This window comes from Coloeus monedula (assembly GCF_965178545.1).
Source record: "Coloeus monedula genome assembly, chromosome: 4".
Taxonomy (NCBI): domain Eukaryota; kingdom Metazoa; phylum Chordata; class Aves; order Passeriformes; family Corvidae; genus Coloeus; species Coloeus monedula.
In genome coordinates this window covers 11146709-11162530 of record NC_138784.1, presented here as the reverse complement: position 1 = coordinate 11162530, position 15822 = coordinate 11146709, and the positions used below count along the sequence as shown (strand labels likewise).

General features: G+C 41.1%; 1 protein-coding gene across 1 annotated transcript; it reads right to left on the bottom strand.

The window, feature by feature from the left end:
- Positions 1-13829, bottom strand: MRPS35 (mitochondrial ribosomal protein S35). Its single transcript, XM_082280050.1, has 8 exons — positions 13633-13829; positions 12157-12200; positions 11135-11302; positions 10682-10742; positions 9600-9739; positions 9106-9215; positions 8582-8651; positions 1-447 (listed from the first exon to the last, which is right to left on the bottom strand). Exons 1-8 carry the CDS (start codon positions 13805-13807, stop codon positions 175-177), a joined length of 1041 nt encoding a protein of 346 aa, XP_082136176.1. The 5' UTR covers positions 13808-13829; the 3' UTR covers positions 1-174.
- Positions 13830-15822: the final 1993 nt, after the last annotated feature.

Below are 15822 nucleotides of genomic sequence, written 5' to 3'. Positions count from 1 at the left end.
TGAATCCAGACATACTTTATTCAAAGGACAAGATTCATGGACAGGACTTAACTCATCGTCCAGTTTCATGTTTTGGTTCAGGTTCTCAATAATTCTACATCCATATCATTTAGAAATACTAACACAGGAGTTGAACATTTCTGTAATGATCAGGTGTACCTGCAGACTCTGCTCTCACGCTTGTATATTCAGTAGTTTCTTCACAGATTCCTTGTACTGAGACATGTTACTTTCTGTTTCACCTTCATTTTTAAGCGCAGTGACCGAGTTTCTGTAATTCTTAACCACTTCAGATGTGAGCAGCTCCTCCTTAGTGACACTACTGATATTCTCTGAGGCTTTCATCTGAAGCAGTGTGTCCAAGGCATTTTTCTGAGAACGACTATTCTCCCAGATATACTCTTCCATGTCTTCCTCAGACTTCTCACTCTCCCACTTCTCAGTTTTCTGAAAGAAAATACACAGCCTTAAAAACTACCCAAGACTGAAACAAAGCGACAATAACTTGAAGAAATTTATCTCTCACAGCAATTCCCTTGAAAAACTGCATTCATTGTGGAAGTATTTCCTCCTCTAGAGTCCAAGGCTAGTAACTCAAGCCTGTATGAGCAGGATGAGCTCCTTTCTCCCACTCATCAGCTTCTTTATGTATCTGGCAGATACAACTGGGTGAGTCAGAGTGGTAGGAAAAGCTTATGGACTATACATAATGAATAACTAAAAGCCTTGTAAAAGTAGTAATTTTAAAGAACCCTAAACCCTGCAGTTCAGGAAGCAGTCACTCAGCTGTTATGTCCCTAGCACAGAATTCTGGTCTGCCTACACTGGCTGGTAGAGGGAAAAGTGAGACAGTCCCTACGAGTGACCCATGACGTGACTCATGAGGAAAAGCACCACCAACAAATCCATTTTTTCTTCCTGCAAAACAAACTGCTTGAAAGAATCTCTATCCACAAGGTGCTAATCTTTACCTAATCAGTGCTGCAAAATTAGACAGGATCACAAGCTGGGCACTGACAGAAGACACCATCCCAGTGCCTGTAAATACACTTGTTCTGTATAAATTCTCTTTCTCAACACTTCTCCAGCAGGCCTTGAAAGACTCTTAAAAGAATATTTCAAATGTTGTAACCTGCTGGTTTGGTATATTTTATTTTTATTGTACTTTGATATATACAGATGCTTCAGTGATATATTTGCATTTTTTTATATTGCAGGCTGTATGTTTGAGTATTTATAATTATTTAGTACTTTACTTATGTAACCAATATGTTGTATCTTTATATTACCTCAACTATGTAACAATCACAATTGGAAGTATTTTGGGTTTAGTTTTGCTATTCATGTTTTTCTTACAATTGTTATAAAATCATGTCTAAATAAAACTTGCATTTCTCTGCAAATATATTCAAGGAAACCTTATAGTGAAGCATTTATATCATACAGATTTTTCCTTTTTTAAAATCACTTGCCAAAAAGGGCTCTTCAGTAAATTTTTAGCTATGCTGTGCAGAACCAAAAAAAACTCTTTCAAGTCATGGGGGGCAGGTTTTTGTAGTTGTTTGGGGGTTTTGTTATTTTTTCATTTCTGGGAGGGAGGTAAGGTGGGGTGTCTGTGTTGGTAGTGCTTTTCATTTGTTTATTTAAAAGTATTCTTCCTACTAAGCATCAAGGCTGCTGCAGTCAAACCACAGTATGCAATAACCTTTAATTAAGCCCCAAGACATTTTTCCCCTCCAGCTCTTGTGTGCTTGGATTCCTCTATCTGAATTTAAAACACCTTCCCAAACGCTGTGTCCTGCACCTGGTAAATGGCATCTCTTGTCTTTTGAATCCGAGTCCAAATGTTTAGTCAGAAGCAGCAATTCACGCTGCTCCAAGGTTCATGTGACTGACATTGAACTCTGGACACAATAAGCCACAGGAGTAAAAGTACCTCATTCAATTTCTAGAGGGGGAAAAGAGGAACAAAAGGACATCCTGTAGCCCTGTATTGCTGAAACATTAATGGAAAAGTGGGTACAGTGAAATGTTCCTTGTATGTTTGACAAACCCTGCAATCCAGGGTGGAGATTTACAGTTTTAAACTAACAACATCATCTTGCTTTTCACATCCCTTGTTTATCTGCAGAATGGCTATCCAAGACATTTTTTCCCCCAAACTCCAGCAGAATTTTCAAGCCACAGCCTCTCTCACAGGGATAGGGTTTCTCAGGAGTAAGGGAATATGGGTATGACTCCTGGTCACTCCCTGGACCAAACTCATGTCTGAAGTTCAAACAAAAGATCCCTGTGAGGCTTTTAAACACCTCTAAGTCATAGCAGAGACAACAAGGACTAATGACAGTATTACATTTATCTCTTCAGGAAAATCCTTCTCTGCACACAGTAACTCACAGGATTTTGGAGATGCATGCCAATAAACAGATTAAGATTTCCCTACCTCTTGTGAGCAATACAAAGCAAGATTTTAAAGCAACTGTTGAGTATTTCTTTCTTGGAATCCCTCCCAGCAGAATGATGTTGTCAACATGGATTTTAAAATAAAATCTGACTGCGTGGTGGGAGGTGAGGGTGAAGGCAGGAAGGGATTTGACAGTAGAGGGAGATTTCCAAATCCATTAGTTTTTGCAAACTAACTGTATCCAGTGAAACTTAAATACCTTTTCAACACAATTTGAGAAAAGAGAAAAGTGGCTGTAGAATTATATACGCAATTGGAAACATCCCCTACGTAGACAAGCACCCATGAACTCTGAACAGAGGAAACGTTGCACGTGTTGCAGTCTCTGTTTCAAGTGTTATGAATAAAACTAATTAAGACAAGTAAATAAAAATCAAAAATTAGGTCTTTATCACTCAAATTTTGTCAGTTGAATTATTTTCGTCCCCTGCAAATTTAAAATGGTAGTGAACACTGAAGTCTTAAAAATGAGAATAAAACTGTGAGAAGTGGAATACAAGTGTGATACTGTGCAACATTGTCCTAGAATCCCCACTTTGTGAACCAGATTTTAAAAATAAGAATTCACTAAAAATGGTTTTCCTCATTCTATCATGCATAAGACAGAATCTCGGTACTATCCAGTTTGGCTGAAGATGCACTCAGCTGATAATTTTAACCTTTTCCTCTTATAAAACTTACAATAAGAATCAAAAAAACCCAAACCAAACTACCAGAAAACAATTTTCCATATAAAGTAAAAGATCTAAACCTATGACTGAAGAGGCACAGAAAGGGTGGTTTTTTCACTTCCTAATGCAAATATAAAGAATTATTTTTTCATGCCACAAATATAATAAGGATTTGTTTCTAAGCAGATCTTTTATGTTACAGTTTAAGCCAGTATTTTGGGAGGTTTACAAGCCTTTACAGTGCTTAATCTGAATTCTGAAAGAGTATGAATGTAAAATAGCACTTTGGAGAGTGAAGTTGTTTTTTACATGTAGGCCATTAACAAAAAGCTTCACTTTATATGGTATCTTAAAGTACAGAAGAAAGAAAAGAATTTGGGATCTCTTAAGCAGGCATTTCACCATCAACATGCTCGGGGTTTTTTCAGCCAGTTTAACTTGCACAATTTAGCTGCTGCAGTGATACAGAGGCTTACAATTGTCAGCTCCCTGATGTTCCTTTTGGGAAAAACATTTTAACTAAAATTTCCCTAGTGACACACAGAAATCTTGAGGGCAATTAAAAACATGACTCATGTTGGTTAATTTTCTTGTCAATGGTTTGAACAGTTAAACATTAAATGCTGTTTAGCAAAGATCAGGTATTTTAAAAGGATTATTTTTGAGGGGAAGGAAAGTTCCTTAAATTCCAAGTCAAATTTCAAACTCTGTATAGCCTGGAATAAATACAACCGTATCTTTGTACTGCACTGAAATAAAAGATATTCTGTGTGGTACAATAATCATAGATTTTCAGATAATAAATGACAGCTATGCTAACATTTTCCAAATTACTGGGAACCTTCAATCCTAAGAGGAGTTGCCAAAACAATTATGTGCTTATCTCTCTGGATATAATACACTTTTGATCTGTACTATTTAATTAACAACTTAGAAATATCAACAGAAGTTTGTAGAAAGGCAAAACCTATTTTTATCATATGAGATTGGATACGAAAATTGTAATTACTTGGTGATGTGGAGTAAGTTAAAATCCATTCTTCTCAGTAAGGAGAACTGTATTTTCTAGGACACAGCAACGGCACAGGACAGGTAGGACCTCTAGAGGGTCAAGGGAAAATCAAGAGAAACTGTGAGGACTAAACACTCCAGTGAGGCACAAATGTGCAACACAGAAAGAGAACAAGCAGAGAAACAAAAACAGAACTCTGTCCCAGAAAGTAATACTGCTTAAGAGATGCTCTCATGATTAATGATGCTCTCGTAATTAATGATACTCTCAAGTTTAATCTCTGGCTCTGTAACTAACTCGATGAATTTGCCATCAGCCTCTTTCAAAACTAAGGACAACATTTAATTTCTCTAGGCTGGAGTGGCTGCATGCATTTTCTGGAAGATCCAGGCTTCTGAAAGGGTCATTTGTAAGGTATTTATCTACCTCAGTTTGTTTACTGAAGGCTGATCAGGTAAGATTTTGATCTCATCAAGAGAGATCAATGATATTAAAAGTACAAGTCTTTGATGATTTTCTGTTTGGTTTTTTCATGTCTATGCCCCACGAGACTTTGTTTCACTCAAACACAGAGACTGAAAATTGAACCCCTGCAAAAATTGCATTTATGCATCAAAAAGGAGCCTTGTTTGTCCAGCAACAAGAAATATGGAGCTTAAACACAAGGTATTGCAAAAAGCTTATTACAGTCAGAAACATTACAAAGACAATTCCTAATTCAACATTTTGCTGGAATGCTCATCCTTTTTGGTTTCAAGAGGTAAAAAAAAGTGTAACCTTCTTCTACTAGAATATACATTTCCTGTCAGGAAACCTCCTTCCTTTGATTTTAAATGTTTGAATTCAGAGAAAATTTATCAGATTTAACATCTACTGTAAAGCCACTTTAGCTTTACCTTTTCTGGCTCTCATTACTGATGAGGACTCTCAGTTGTTGGATTCTGGTGAGCACACAATGGAATCCATGGTTCAAAACAGAGGATATATTCCAACATTTAGAGACCAGCCTCACTTCAGCCTCAGTTTGCATTACTTAAACCACATATACTGACACACTGAGAGAGAAGCCTGTTCTAGCTTGGGAGGGCACAATTACACCACCCTTCATTGTTCTGAGATCCCAAAATCAGGAGATTTACCCTGAACATCTTCAGTTATACTAAAAGTTGGCCAGGGAGTTTCAGCAAGACTTGAGTGCCACCTCCCACTGCAACTCTACAATCCCCATGTCATAACCTCCTGAGTGCTCCTAACATGAATTTTGGAATCCTAAGTAGCCAGAGACCTGCTTAGGTTTCCACAGTGGACTCCTATCCTTTCACATATTTTAGGCTGAATTACAAGGTAAACTCCCACTATGAAACTCTAAAATTCTGCTGTTACCATGTGTTACTGGCACAACCTGAAGTGGTAAAAATAATGTTTATTTGGAATGGCTTAAAATGACTGTATTGAAAAAAAAGAAGATGAAGACTAAAGAAAAGCTGTATGATGGATTTGAGTGTTATCACCAGGGGTCATGCAAAAATACCCATTCAACATGCAGACACAGACTCTGCATCCAACCAGTGCTTTGCCACTGAAATCTCTAAAAAAGAAATGCAAAAGCAGTTCCCCTCAAATTCAATCAAGCTGTACAGCCGTGGGGTTGATGGATAAATTTTAGTTAAGCCTCCAGTGTCACACTGTCTGTCCTTTCTTCATTTTTCCCTTCCCTCACCTTTCTGTTTCAAATTCCTTGCTCCTTCAGCACTATCAGCATCTACAAGGCAGGCACAGAGGTGCACCCAGAAAACCCTTTGGCTAGTATTATCCATATTAAAAAGCCACTTCCCACCTACTGCTATATTCTTTCTGCCTCACTGTTATTTTTAAGTCTTGAATCTTTCATCAGACTTCCATAACTACACTACCAGAATAAGTGAGAGAATTCCAAACTGTGGGTTGCATTACTCTGCTGTTAATATATCAGATTAGACTTCTTACTATAAGAAGTAGTGGAGAATAGAAAATCCAGGCCAACTTTTTAGTAATCTTTCAAGATCTCAGCTTTGCAAGGCAGAATCGAGATCCTTCACTCTCCCTCATGTTGTGTATGTTGAAACACCATGTGGAATTGGAGCAATAAAAATGTAACTACTCTCAACGTTTTTCCTTACTGGAAAATTGACTTCCTGCTGCTGGACTTCTGAGTGATAAACTATTAATCCAGGCTGTGAAGGAATTAGTCCACGATCCTTTCAACCACTTGAGGGCAGCAAACTCATGCTCTAAAAACCACTTGTACCATAAAAATACATCCTGGTTTTGAGTGATGTTACAGCACTCAAGCAGTACCATCATTTAAAGGCAACAAAATTACAACTGGTTAAGCTGCTGTTTAATCATCTGTCTCATATATCTCACTCTTTCACTGATTAATTCAATCCAGGCACAATCCTGGGGGATAATTTGAAAGGAATCACAGAAAAAGTCCACAGAAGACAAATTTAATTCTTACTAATTAGGGCAAGTCAGCTATCTAATTAATACATTCTGAAAGCTAACAAAACACAAATATTTGATTAATAACCTGACAACTAGTAAACAGGAAGCAAAAGATCTCCAAGTATTTTAGAATGACAAAATAAACTAACATTCTTAGATTTTAAAGATTTTTAAAACTGTTTTAAAATAACTGAACTCATGGGTCTGATACTGCATTTGTAACTGTAATAAAAGAATGATGCATAGCTGGCAACTAAAACATAATTACACTTGAAATTACATTTCCTGATGTATATCTGCATATAACTTTTCCTCCTATAGATGCTTGCCAATTGACAAAATCCAGTAATCCAGATATTAATGTAGATCATAGGAGTTCTGCCACATTTAACGAGATCACGGGCAAAGTTTTCAGGCTTGAGGGCAAAAGTTACATGCATCCAGCTTTCCTTCACTCAGCAAGAATGGAACACTGCCCTCATGTTTTGATTCAATTCCATCAGCCACGTGCATTAACAATGTGGCACTGCTCTGCTGAGAAAGCCATCAAATCCTACAATTAGTTCTGCAAACAGGACTGATGTTACTGCCTAAATGGAAGGCCAGGCCCTGTCCATCCCCCTCCAACATTAAAGTTCATGTAAATGAAAATAAACCACACATTGTTTGCTCATGGCTTACAAAACAGATCCAAACTATCTTTCAGCAATTTATTAAAAGGCATTATCCCTCATCGGGGGGGGAAAAACCCTGCCACAAAACAAACCATGTCATACAAAATAAAAAACCATGTCTCAGGAAACCATTAATTTTTCATGGGAATCAAAGACAATTACAAGTGATTGACGAACTCATCAAATATTAACGTGGAGGATGAAAGGTAATAAAAGTGCAAGAGACTTGTGCATATTCAATACACACTGAACACTCCCATATCAATATTGCATAGCCCTGTCTGCCAGCACTAATTAAAGCTGGAGCCCAGCACAGCCGTGGTGTTTGTCTGAGATTAATAAAGTGAGCACTGTCTAGCTCTCTTGTCATTGCTTAATACTGGAAACTACTCTGCCATTAATTTAAGATTTGTAACGCAATGTGATGCTGTTGGGGAGAAAAACATCCATGTGTATTTGAAATCTATAGTAAATGTTATCTTTCACTACCGATTTAATTTGATGCACTCCACAATTACAGAATTATCCTTCAAGGCAACTGCCACCGAAAGGGAAATACAGCTCATCCTCCTTAGTGTGTTCTTAACATCAGCACTGCAGTGATCAAAATCAAGAACAATTCATAAAAATGCTAAGTATGGACTTTCCACAGAACTGCTCTAGAACAACTGAAAACAGTAAGTAATGAGTTTTAGCAGTGGATAAGGTAAAACTTCTGTCAGAGTCACACACGGAGATGATGAAGGCTTTCACTGTCTCAAACAATGTGATAGTGACATAAGACATATAAACAAAGTTCAGTCATCCAGAACATTACTATGGATTGCCAACACAACAATTTCAGTTCAGACTGCTCACTTGTTTTCTGTAAAAAAAGCCTGGAAGATTGTTGAAGGGAACCAACACAATTAACCACGAAAATACAGGACACAAGTGTGAAGAATTCCCTGTGAAAGGAACATCTGTGGTCAGAAGGTGGGAAGGCTGTCCCTTTTCTGAGCAAGAGGGAGCTCAGAAAAGCAGTCATCTTGAGGTAAGCTACGTGGGAGAGCATTTAAGAAGCAGAACACTTCCAAATGACAACCGTGGCTTACTGCAGCCCAGGAAGAGCCCAAGAAAAGGCACATTCTAATTAGCAGACAGGAGTTTGGAATCAGACAGAATGTTGTCTTGGTTGAATTTGAAGTGAGTTGGAAGCAAACAGAATTATAAGGTAATTTACTTTAAATTATGACAGAGAGCACACTAAGAGAGCCCATGCACAACTGCTTACCCAGGATTCGTGGTACAGAACTGTGAGCAGGTGCATGCCATAATCATAGTTCTGTCTTCTTAGGGGACACCTGGAAATGCAGAAACGTTGTTTGGGACAAAAGGTTAAAACTTACCATCAAATTTTCTAGTGTGTCATCTTAGGAAATGCGTGGTTAATTCCTGTGCATTTCTGAATTACACACAACCAAGAATAGTATAGTGGAAGCAAGAGTAATAAGAACACAGGAAAATGGGTAGCTGCAAGTCAGCGGAAAATATACAATATCCAAGAATTCACAAACCTTCTGGAAACATTATAAACTTTGCCCCCTGTGCCAAAGTGGAATGCAACACACATTAAGTCTGAACTCTTTTAAAACCTGTTTTTAACAGTTAATAACAGGAGTAGTGTTAATTAAGTCCTATTTTAGCCTTAAAATATTATAATCCACCAAGACAGTAACTGGTACTACTAGAAGACACCCAGCCTCTTTTCTGCTGTGGCTATTACTACAATACTTGTGTTTCCTTCTGGCAGCTCACCTGTCTGTTGTAATTGTGAGCACATCCGTCTCCCGACAGTACCGCTCTCCCACAAGCTTAATGAGCTTCTTCTTTGCGTGGTCATCCAAATTCAGGTTAGAAAGTTTAACCTTCAAGAAAAGAAAAAAACAACTTTAACTCCTTGTTAAATCCAAACTCTCAAGTACTTGAGACAGGCACATCTTCTATGAAGAATTAGGAGAGCTATTTGGGATACATTTGCAGAATTTCTTCTGATTGTATCATGTTGGAAGTCTTAACACAAGGCAAGAGTAATGTGAGTATTCAAACAATATAAACCTGTGTAATAAAGATTCCCCAAGGCCAGTCAATATGTATGGGCAGATTGGTCAGGAACACGCAGATGTACTCATTTGTCAGTGATTCTGAATTCCCTCCATTTCCTTACAGCAGATCACACTTGCATGTTTGAAAAGGAAAACCAAGCATTTAGGGGTTTGAAAGAAAGGCTGTTTACTAAAACTACTACTTACTCTTAAGGTCACCACTCTTGCTTTGGGATTCCGAATAGAAGTCCCTGAAGACACATAATCTACTGTTTCAATTTCAATGGGAAAATGCTGTTCACATTTCTCATCACTGTCCAGAGCACTTGGCCATTCAGTGCAGAAATCTGTACAATAAAGAGAAAACACTCCCAGTAATACCTGTCTGCTATATTTGGCTGTGTTTTTTTCTTTCAAATGTATTGCAATACATGTTTTTAAAAGTCCTAGACCTAGAAACCATACTCATTTAGGTAACAGCAGTGTTTCTGCTAGACTTGCTCCAGTATTGCCATGCCTCTCTTTGTACTGGCTTCCCTACAACAGGATACAGTACTCCAGATGCAGTCTTACAACTGCCAAACAGGATCATAGAATGGTTTGGGTTGGAAGTGACACCTCTACTGTGGGGATTTTTTAGTAAATCCAGCTGCTCAAAGCCCTGTTCAACCAAAGCTTGAACACTTCCAGGATGGGGCATCCACGGCTTCTTTGGGCAAGCTCTTCCAGTGCCTCATCACCCTCACCACAAAAAATGCTTCCTTTATCTGAGCTCCTCATTAAGTTTCCCTTATTGGCTTGCTGGGTGGAAAGATGCTCCTGGTCTCCAGTAGATCCTGTATCTCCCCAGAAGACCCTGCTCTCACAGAGGGTCTCATATTAATAGCTTTTTGGTCATTAAATGCAGCCCATAATGGCTGCTGATTGAAGCCTTGTTCAGTCACAGAGTTCTCTGAGAACTGAGTCACATTCATCACTCACCCTCTGTAAGACACTAAAGCTATCAACTCATCAGTTCAAGCAAGGCCTCGTGGAAAAGTAACATTTCAGTCTTACTGTTGTGCTGAAAACCTCCTGAGGCCTATCTGCTACCAGCTGGATGACTCCTGACAGTGGCAGGAAAGCAGGCAGTACCAGCCAAAGCCAGCTGAATTGCTAGCTTCACAAGTGTACCATGTCTCACCTCCATCACACACAGTTATATTTTGCATTGTCTGAAAACTTCGGGAAATGGTTTAAAAAGAAAAAAACAACCAACAAACCCCCAAAAACCTCACCTCCCCCCTCACCTTTGAGAGCTGCACAGTGTTTCTTAATTGCAGGAGGAGTAAGATGCAAAAAATTGGGAATCTGAAACAGACACATTAAGAGTTACCAAAATAACAGCTTTTTGTCTGATCATAAGTAAATGGGTATTACTGAAATCTGATTACCCTTCTAACTTTTGATAAAGCAGTACAACATGCTTAAGGAAATATTCAGGTAAGCAGACTCTTCTCAAGTCTGATTTAGGGAAAGACTTAACTCTGTGATAAAAACCACAGGCACGATCATCCTAAAAAGTCTCCCAACATGGTTCATTTGTTAATTAACTTTATATTTGTTACCACTTAGAAATTCAAGAGGACTATCGGACTTAACAATAGAAAGCAGTCTCCAAGACAAATATTCCAATCAAAGCAGTGTGGCCTAAGTGAACAGTGACTCTAAAAGCGACCCCCCAGCCATGGCACATGTCTTACCTTGATAAGTTCTAGGTTGCCTTCTTTGGGGGGAGGCACTCCTCCCTTCACTGGGTAACCCATTCGGATTGGGAGAGGCACAGAGGCAGGCTTGAAGGCAGCTGCTGTTGGGTACACACTGCTCCAGTCCTGATCAACAGCCATCCTCTCTGTCCTGGGAGGTGCAGACTAATCAGGGGAAAAGGGGACAAGTGGGATGGGAGATACACGGGATGTAAGGCAGGATCAACGCACCAAACAGTGATTTCAGGAATCAGTTCCCATAGCTGGATATTTCAAGACACCTTTACAGCAAAAGTTAGTGTTGATTTGTAGAGGAATTTTTAGCAGAGAGACTCTCCCATCTTAGCTACCACGCCTTTCCAAATCTTCCACTGTATTTGATGGCAGAGATGCTTAGGAAGGAGAACTTGCCATCTTCCTGCCTTGGGATAAATCAGGAGGGGGAGTCAAACCAGTACAGAATTGTAAACTCCATCTCCTAAAGGACCTGAATGTGTGGTGGGGGACAAGACAATGAGCTTTAAAATTCTTGAATCCTGTAGGTGTGGAACAGTTCGTAACTCATAATGCTGAAATTTCCTGCCATAGAAAATCCAGAGCTGGGACAAGGTATTAGTTCACTGCAGAAATAGCTTATATCCTTCAATAGCTGACCATCATTTCAATCAAATGCTCTTAGAAAAAGAAAAGCTTTATGCAAGAAAGCAACTACCACAAATCCTGTAAACTCAGGTTGAAAACAACATCGACATGTTTGGTTTACTGGAAATGCAACTTTAAGTTACTTTTCAGACCTGTACTACATGGTGTCAATGCAAGTTACCCATCAGCTTAGTGTTACATTTTTGTTAACACAGACTGAAAAGGTTACAGAAAGCAGATGTTGGCCTGGAACAGTCCCAGTGCATTGTGTCACCTGGACCTGACTGCAAAGGGGCTCCTGGGCAAACTGTTATAACATACAGCTTAGAAAACTTTCCCAAACACCTGAGCTAACAGTAAATCATTTCAGTACTTACTGATCTTACAAACTGTGGTGTCCTGCCTCTTCTCCTTACTGAAGCTGAAAGAAGGAAAAAGAAAAGAGAAAAACAAAAACATTTAAAAAATAAATTAGTATAGAGTTTTGGGAAGAAAGAATGTAGCACAATTCTGTATGGTTTGTCTTTGTGACAATATCCAGTAACAATCCCCAATCTTTACATGGAAGAAGCTGAAGATCAGACACTCAAGACTGCAGATTACTAATTATTTTTGTAAAACATAATATAAGAAAGCACATGGAGGACAAGAGTGAAGTACACTTTTGCCTTCACCCCTGTGGTCTCTTTCCCACACAGCTGTTCAGTCACAAATCACTCTCCACCAGTAGCACAAGATGGATAAACTTAAAGAGTTCCTACTTGCAAAAGGAGAGTGCCATGGCTCCATCCTTTCCTTCTGACAGCACAGCTTCACACCCTCTTCTGTGCCACACCAGCTCAACTAACCCCTGCATGAACACTGGATTGTTTCTCTTCTTGAACTGGGGATGGGCAACACGTTGATCTGGCTTACTGTGCAGTCCACAGAAGGTGGAACAGGAAGTGAAAGAGTTTAATCCCTTTCAGGCCTGGGCTTTTCCACGCTCTACTTTGTAGCCCACTGATTTCACTGGGCACTGTGGTGAGGGAGCCCTAGGGATGCGTGAAGTCAGCAAATACCACAGGATTTGCAAACTAAACACTCATCTTTGCAGGCTTGTCTTCATTTCCTCCTCCTCCTGCAACTCTAAAACACTTCCAAACCCCACTGTCCAAAAAACACCACCAGAATAAAATGGCCTCAGACACATGAAGGTGAACCTGATGACACTTATTTTCAAGTGTCTGATTTGAGTTCAGAGGTTTCATCGATTGTGCATATTTAGCAAAAACCAATGACTGAGATTTAGGAGGGGATGTTTGGGTTCTTTTTTATCTCATTCATAGATCTTACAACCCTACCCCATACAACCTTCTGGATTTCACAGGCTCTTTCTCTTCCTTATCTGAGGACTTTATGGACCCTTTTCTCTTCATCCTCTTCTTGCTATTAAAAGCTTAAACCGAACGGTACATCCAGGGCTCTCCAACAAATAATATACAGCATTCCCTTATCCCTCGACCTACCTTTTGTGTGGTGCTTTCACACGCAGCCACACCCCACAACAACCTTACTATTTCTGTTACAAACATCCGTAATTTCAGCCCAGGACGCCTTTAACTACTGCAGTGTCACCGGCCATCACTCAAAGGCGCTTCCCGCGACCTGGCGGTGCTCCGGGAAAAGCCGACCCACAGTTCCCATTCGCAGAGGCCAGGCACGACACGAAAAGTTTCACAGGAGTACACACAGCGATGAGATTCCCTCGGGGAATCACCTAACACAGGCAGCGCTCCGCTGCAGCCCTGCCTGCCGTCCGTCCCGCCATGCCGGCGGTGCAGCCCGACCGCCCCGGGCACCCCCGCGCTCACCTTCCCGAGGCTGCGGCCCTTCCCTGCCGCTCACCGCCGCCGCCGACGAAAAAGCGGAGCGTCCCCCGCGAGGCGCGGCCGAGGCCCCGCCGGCGGCCCGGCACAGCCCGGCCCGGGACAGCAGAGCCCCGCAGCTCAGCCCGGCCCGGCAGCACCGCCCGGCCCGCGCCGCCATCCCGGCCCCGCCGCGCTCCTCCCGCGGCCCCGCCCGGCGCGACGGCGGCCGGCTCGGGCCCGGCCCCGCACAGGCGAAGGCGGCAGCGCCGCCCTCACGGAGCCCGCAGGGCCCGCTCTGCCCCCGGCAGGAGCCGCGGGCTCCGCCATCCCGGGCTCTGCCCGTGAGCCCGGCTGTGGAGCGCTGAACTGGGAATATCCCGGGTCGGAAGCGCGTCCTGGCCCTGCACAGACACCCCAACCACCCCACCATGTCCGTGGGAGCGTTGTCCAAAAGCTCGTGGAGCTCTGGCAACCTTGGGGCCGTGACTGTTCCTTGGGGAGCCTGTTCAGTGCCCGACCACTCTTTTGAGGGAAGAACCTTTTCCTGATACCGAACTTAAACTTCCCCTGACACAACTTCAGGGCATTCCCAAGTCCCTCTCTGCTTCCCCTCATGAGGAAGTAGCAGATGGCCCTTAGACTCCTCCAAGTCAAGTTTTTTCCCCTCACAGGTGAAAATAAAACTCCTCTCCTCAGTCTCCTCCAATTTCTTTTTGGGGGATTTGTTTTTTCCCCCCAGAACTGAAGGGGAGGACGACTGGTGAAAACAGCCATAGAATACAGATCAGAACAGGAGATCGAGACAGTGACTTAAGAAGAAAAATTTAAGTCAGTGCAGCTGTAAATCGACACAGGATCTCACCAGTAAAATTTACTAGGATGAGACACAGTCCTGAAAAAACAGTGTATTTCTTAAAACTGGTAATCAAAACCTGCTAAAAGTTTGATGGCATTAATCTCTCCTTCATGCTGTTCAACCAGAGCCTTCTATCTCTCACATTCACCTCTTCCCACAGGATTCTTCAACCCCCCTTTTTGTTGCAGAACAAATCAAATCGTGCTGGGCTACCTCTGAGACACACTAGAAAACTGAATGACAATGGACAGTGACTTTTCTAGCAAATACACTGCGGAAGGGCTTCAAGATTTTGACTTGAAAGAGCTTCAAAATTAAAAGTAATCTAAATAGCTGCCTGGAAAGTCCTGTGTTAAAGACATGGGTACTGATCAGAGCTTGGGCTTTAGAACTCACTTAGAATGAAGTGAAATATCAACAGGAACACTGAGAGTTTCCTCTGGAACACAGCATGGAACCTCCTTTTCAAGGGAAAGCTCCTTTCAGCTCTCCTCATGTTTTAGCCACAAAATAAATCTTGATAGGGAAACAAAACTGTAGGTAGCACAGGTGGTCCCAGTAAACTGCCCAGATTTCCAAGTCTGGTCGAAAAAGATATGTACAATTTTATCCATGTTGCATTTATTTTGTGTAAAATATACCAGTATGTCATCCTGAAGGACAGGAAATGTAAAAGGAGAAAAAAAAAAATCTAAGAAAAACATGTAAACAGAAAAGACTATGTGATTTGTTTATATATAGAAAATCAAAACACTGACAAATATCATGTGGAATTGGAGCAAGGAGAATTGAATGGCTCTGAATGTTTTTCCTTACTGGAAAATTGACTTCCTGCTCCATTTGCTTCTCTTTCCTGCTTTCACACGGGACTTTTCAGTGATAAACTAGAAACTCAATTTTCCTCTCTGCTGCAGCACAGCCAACCCAGAGTCCAACATCTTGTGTTGATGACCACCTTCCAAAGGAGACTTTTAAATTTAGTAATATTTTACAAGGCTCAGGAAGCAACAAGTTAACATACATTCACCACCGCTGGTTTTAATGGGAGGAGATCCACGGCTGTGTGAGCTGATGAGCTCTTTGCTCTGCCTGTGGCAGCGTGGCCAGCACTGACTGCAAATATCAGTGTTAGTGCATCCATGACCCCAGGAGTTTCAAGGCTCTTTTACAGCAAAAGTTAATGCTGATTTGTAGAGGAATTTTTAACAGACGGCCTTTCCCATTTGGCTACCAGGCCTTTCCCAGTCTTCCGCTGCATTTGATTTCAGAAATGCTTAGAAAGAACTTGCCATCTTCCTGCCTTGGGATAAATCATCAGGAGCAGGAAGGGGAATAAA

What these genes read in the sequence shown, in the direction of transcription:
- MRPS35 (XM_082280050.1), bottom strand. Translation starts at nt 13,807, where the DNA reads ATGGCGGCGCGGGCCGGGCGGTGCTGCCGGGCCGGGCTGAGCTGCGGG. An exon ending in GCAACCTAGAACTTATCAAG is followed by an intron (nt 10,743 to 11,134) that starts GTAAGACATGTG and finishes TGTCTGTTTCAG; the next exon opens with ATTCCCAATTTTTTGCATCT. An exon ending in ACACTGTGCAGCTCTCAAAG is followed by an intron (nt 9,740 to 10,681) that starts GTGAGGGGGGAG and finishes TTTATTGTACAG; the next exon opens with ATTTCTGCACTGAATGGCCA.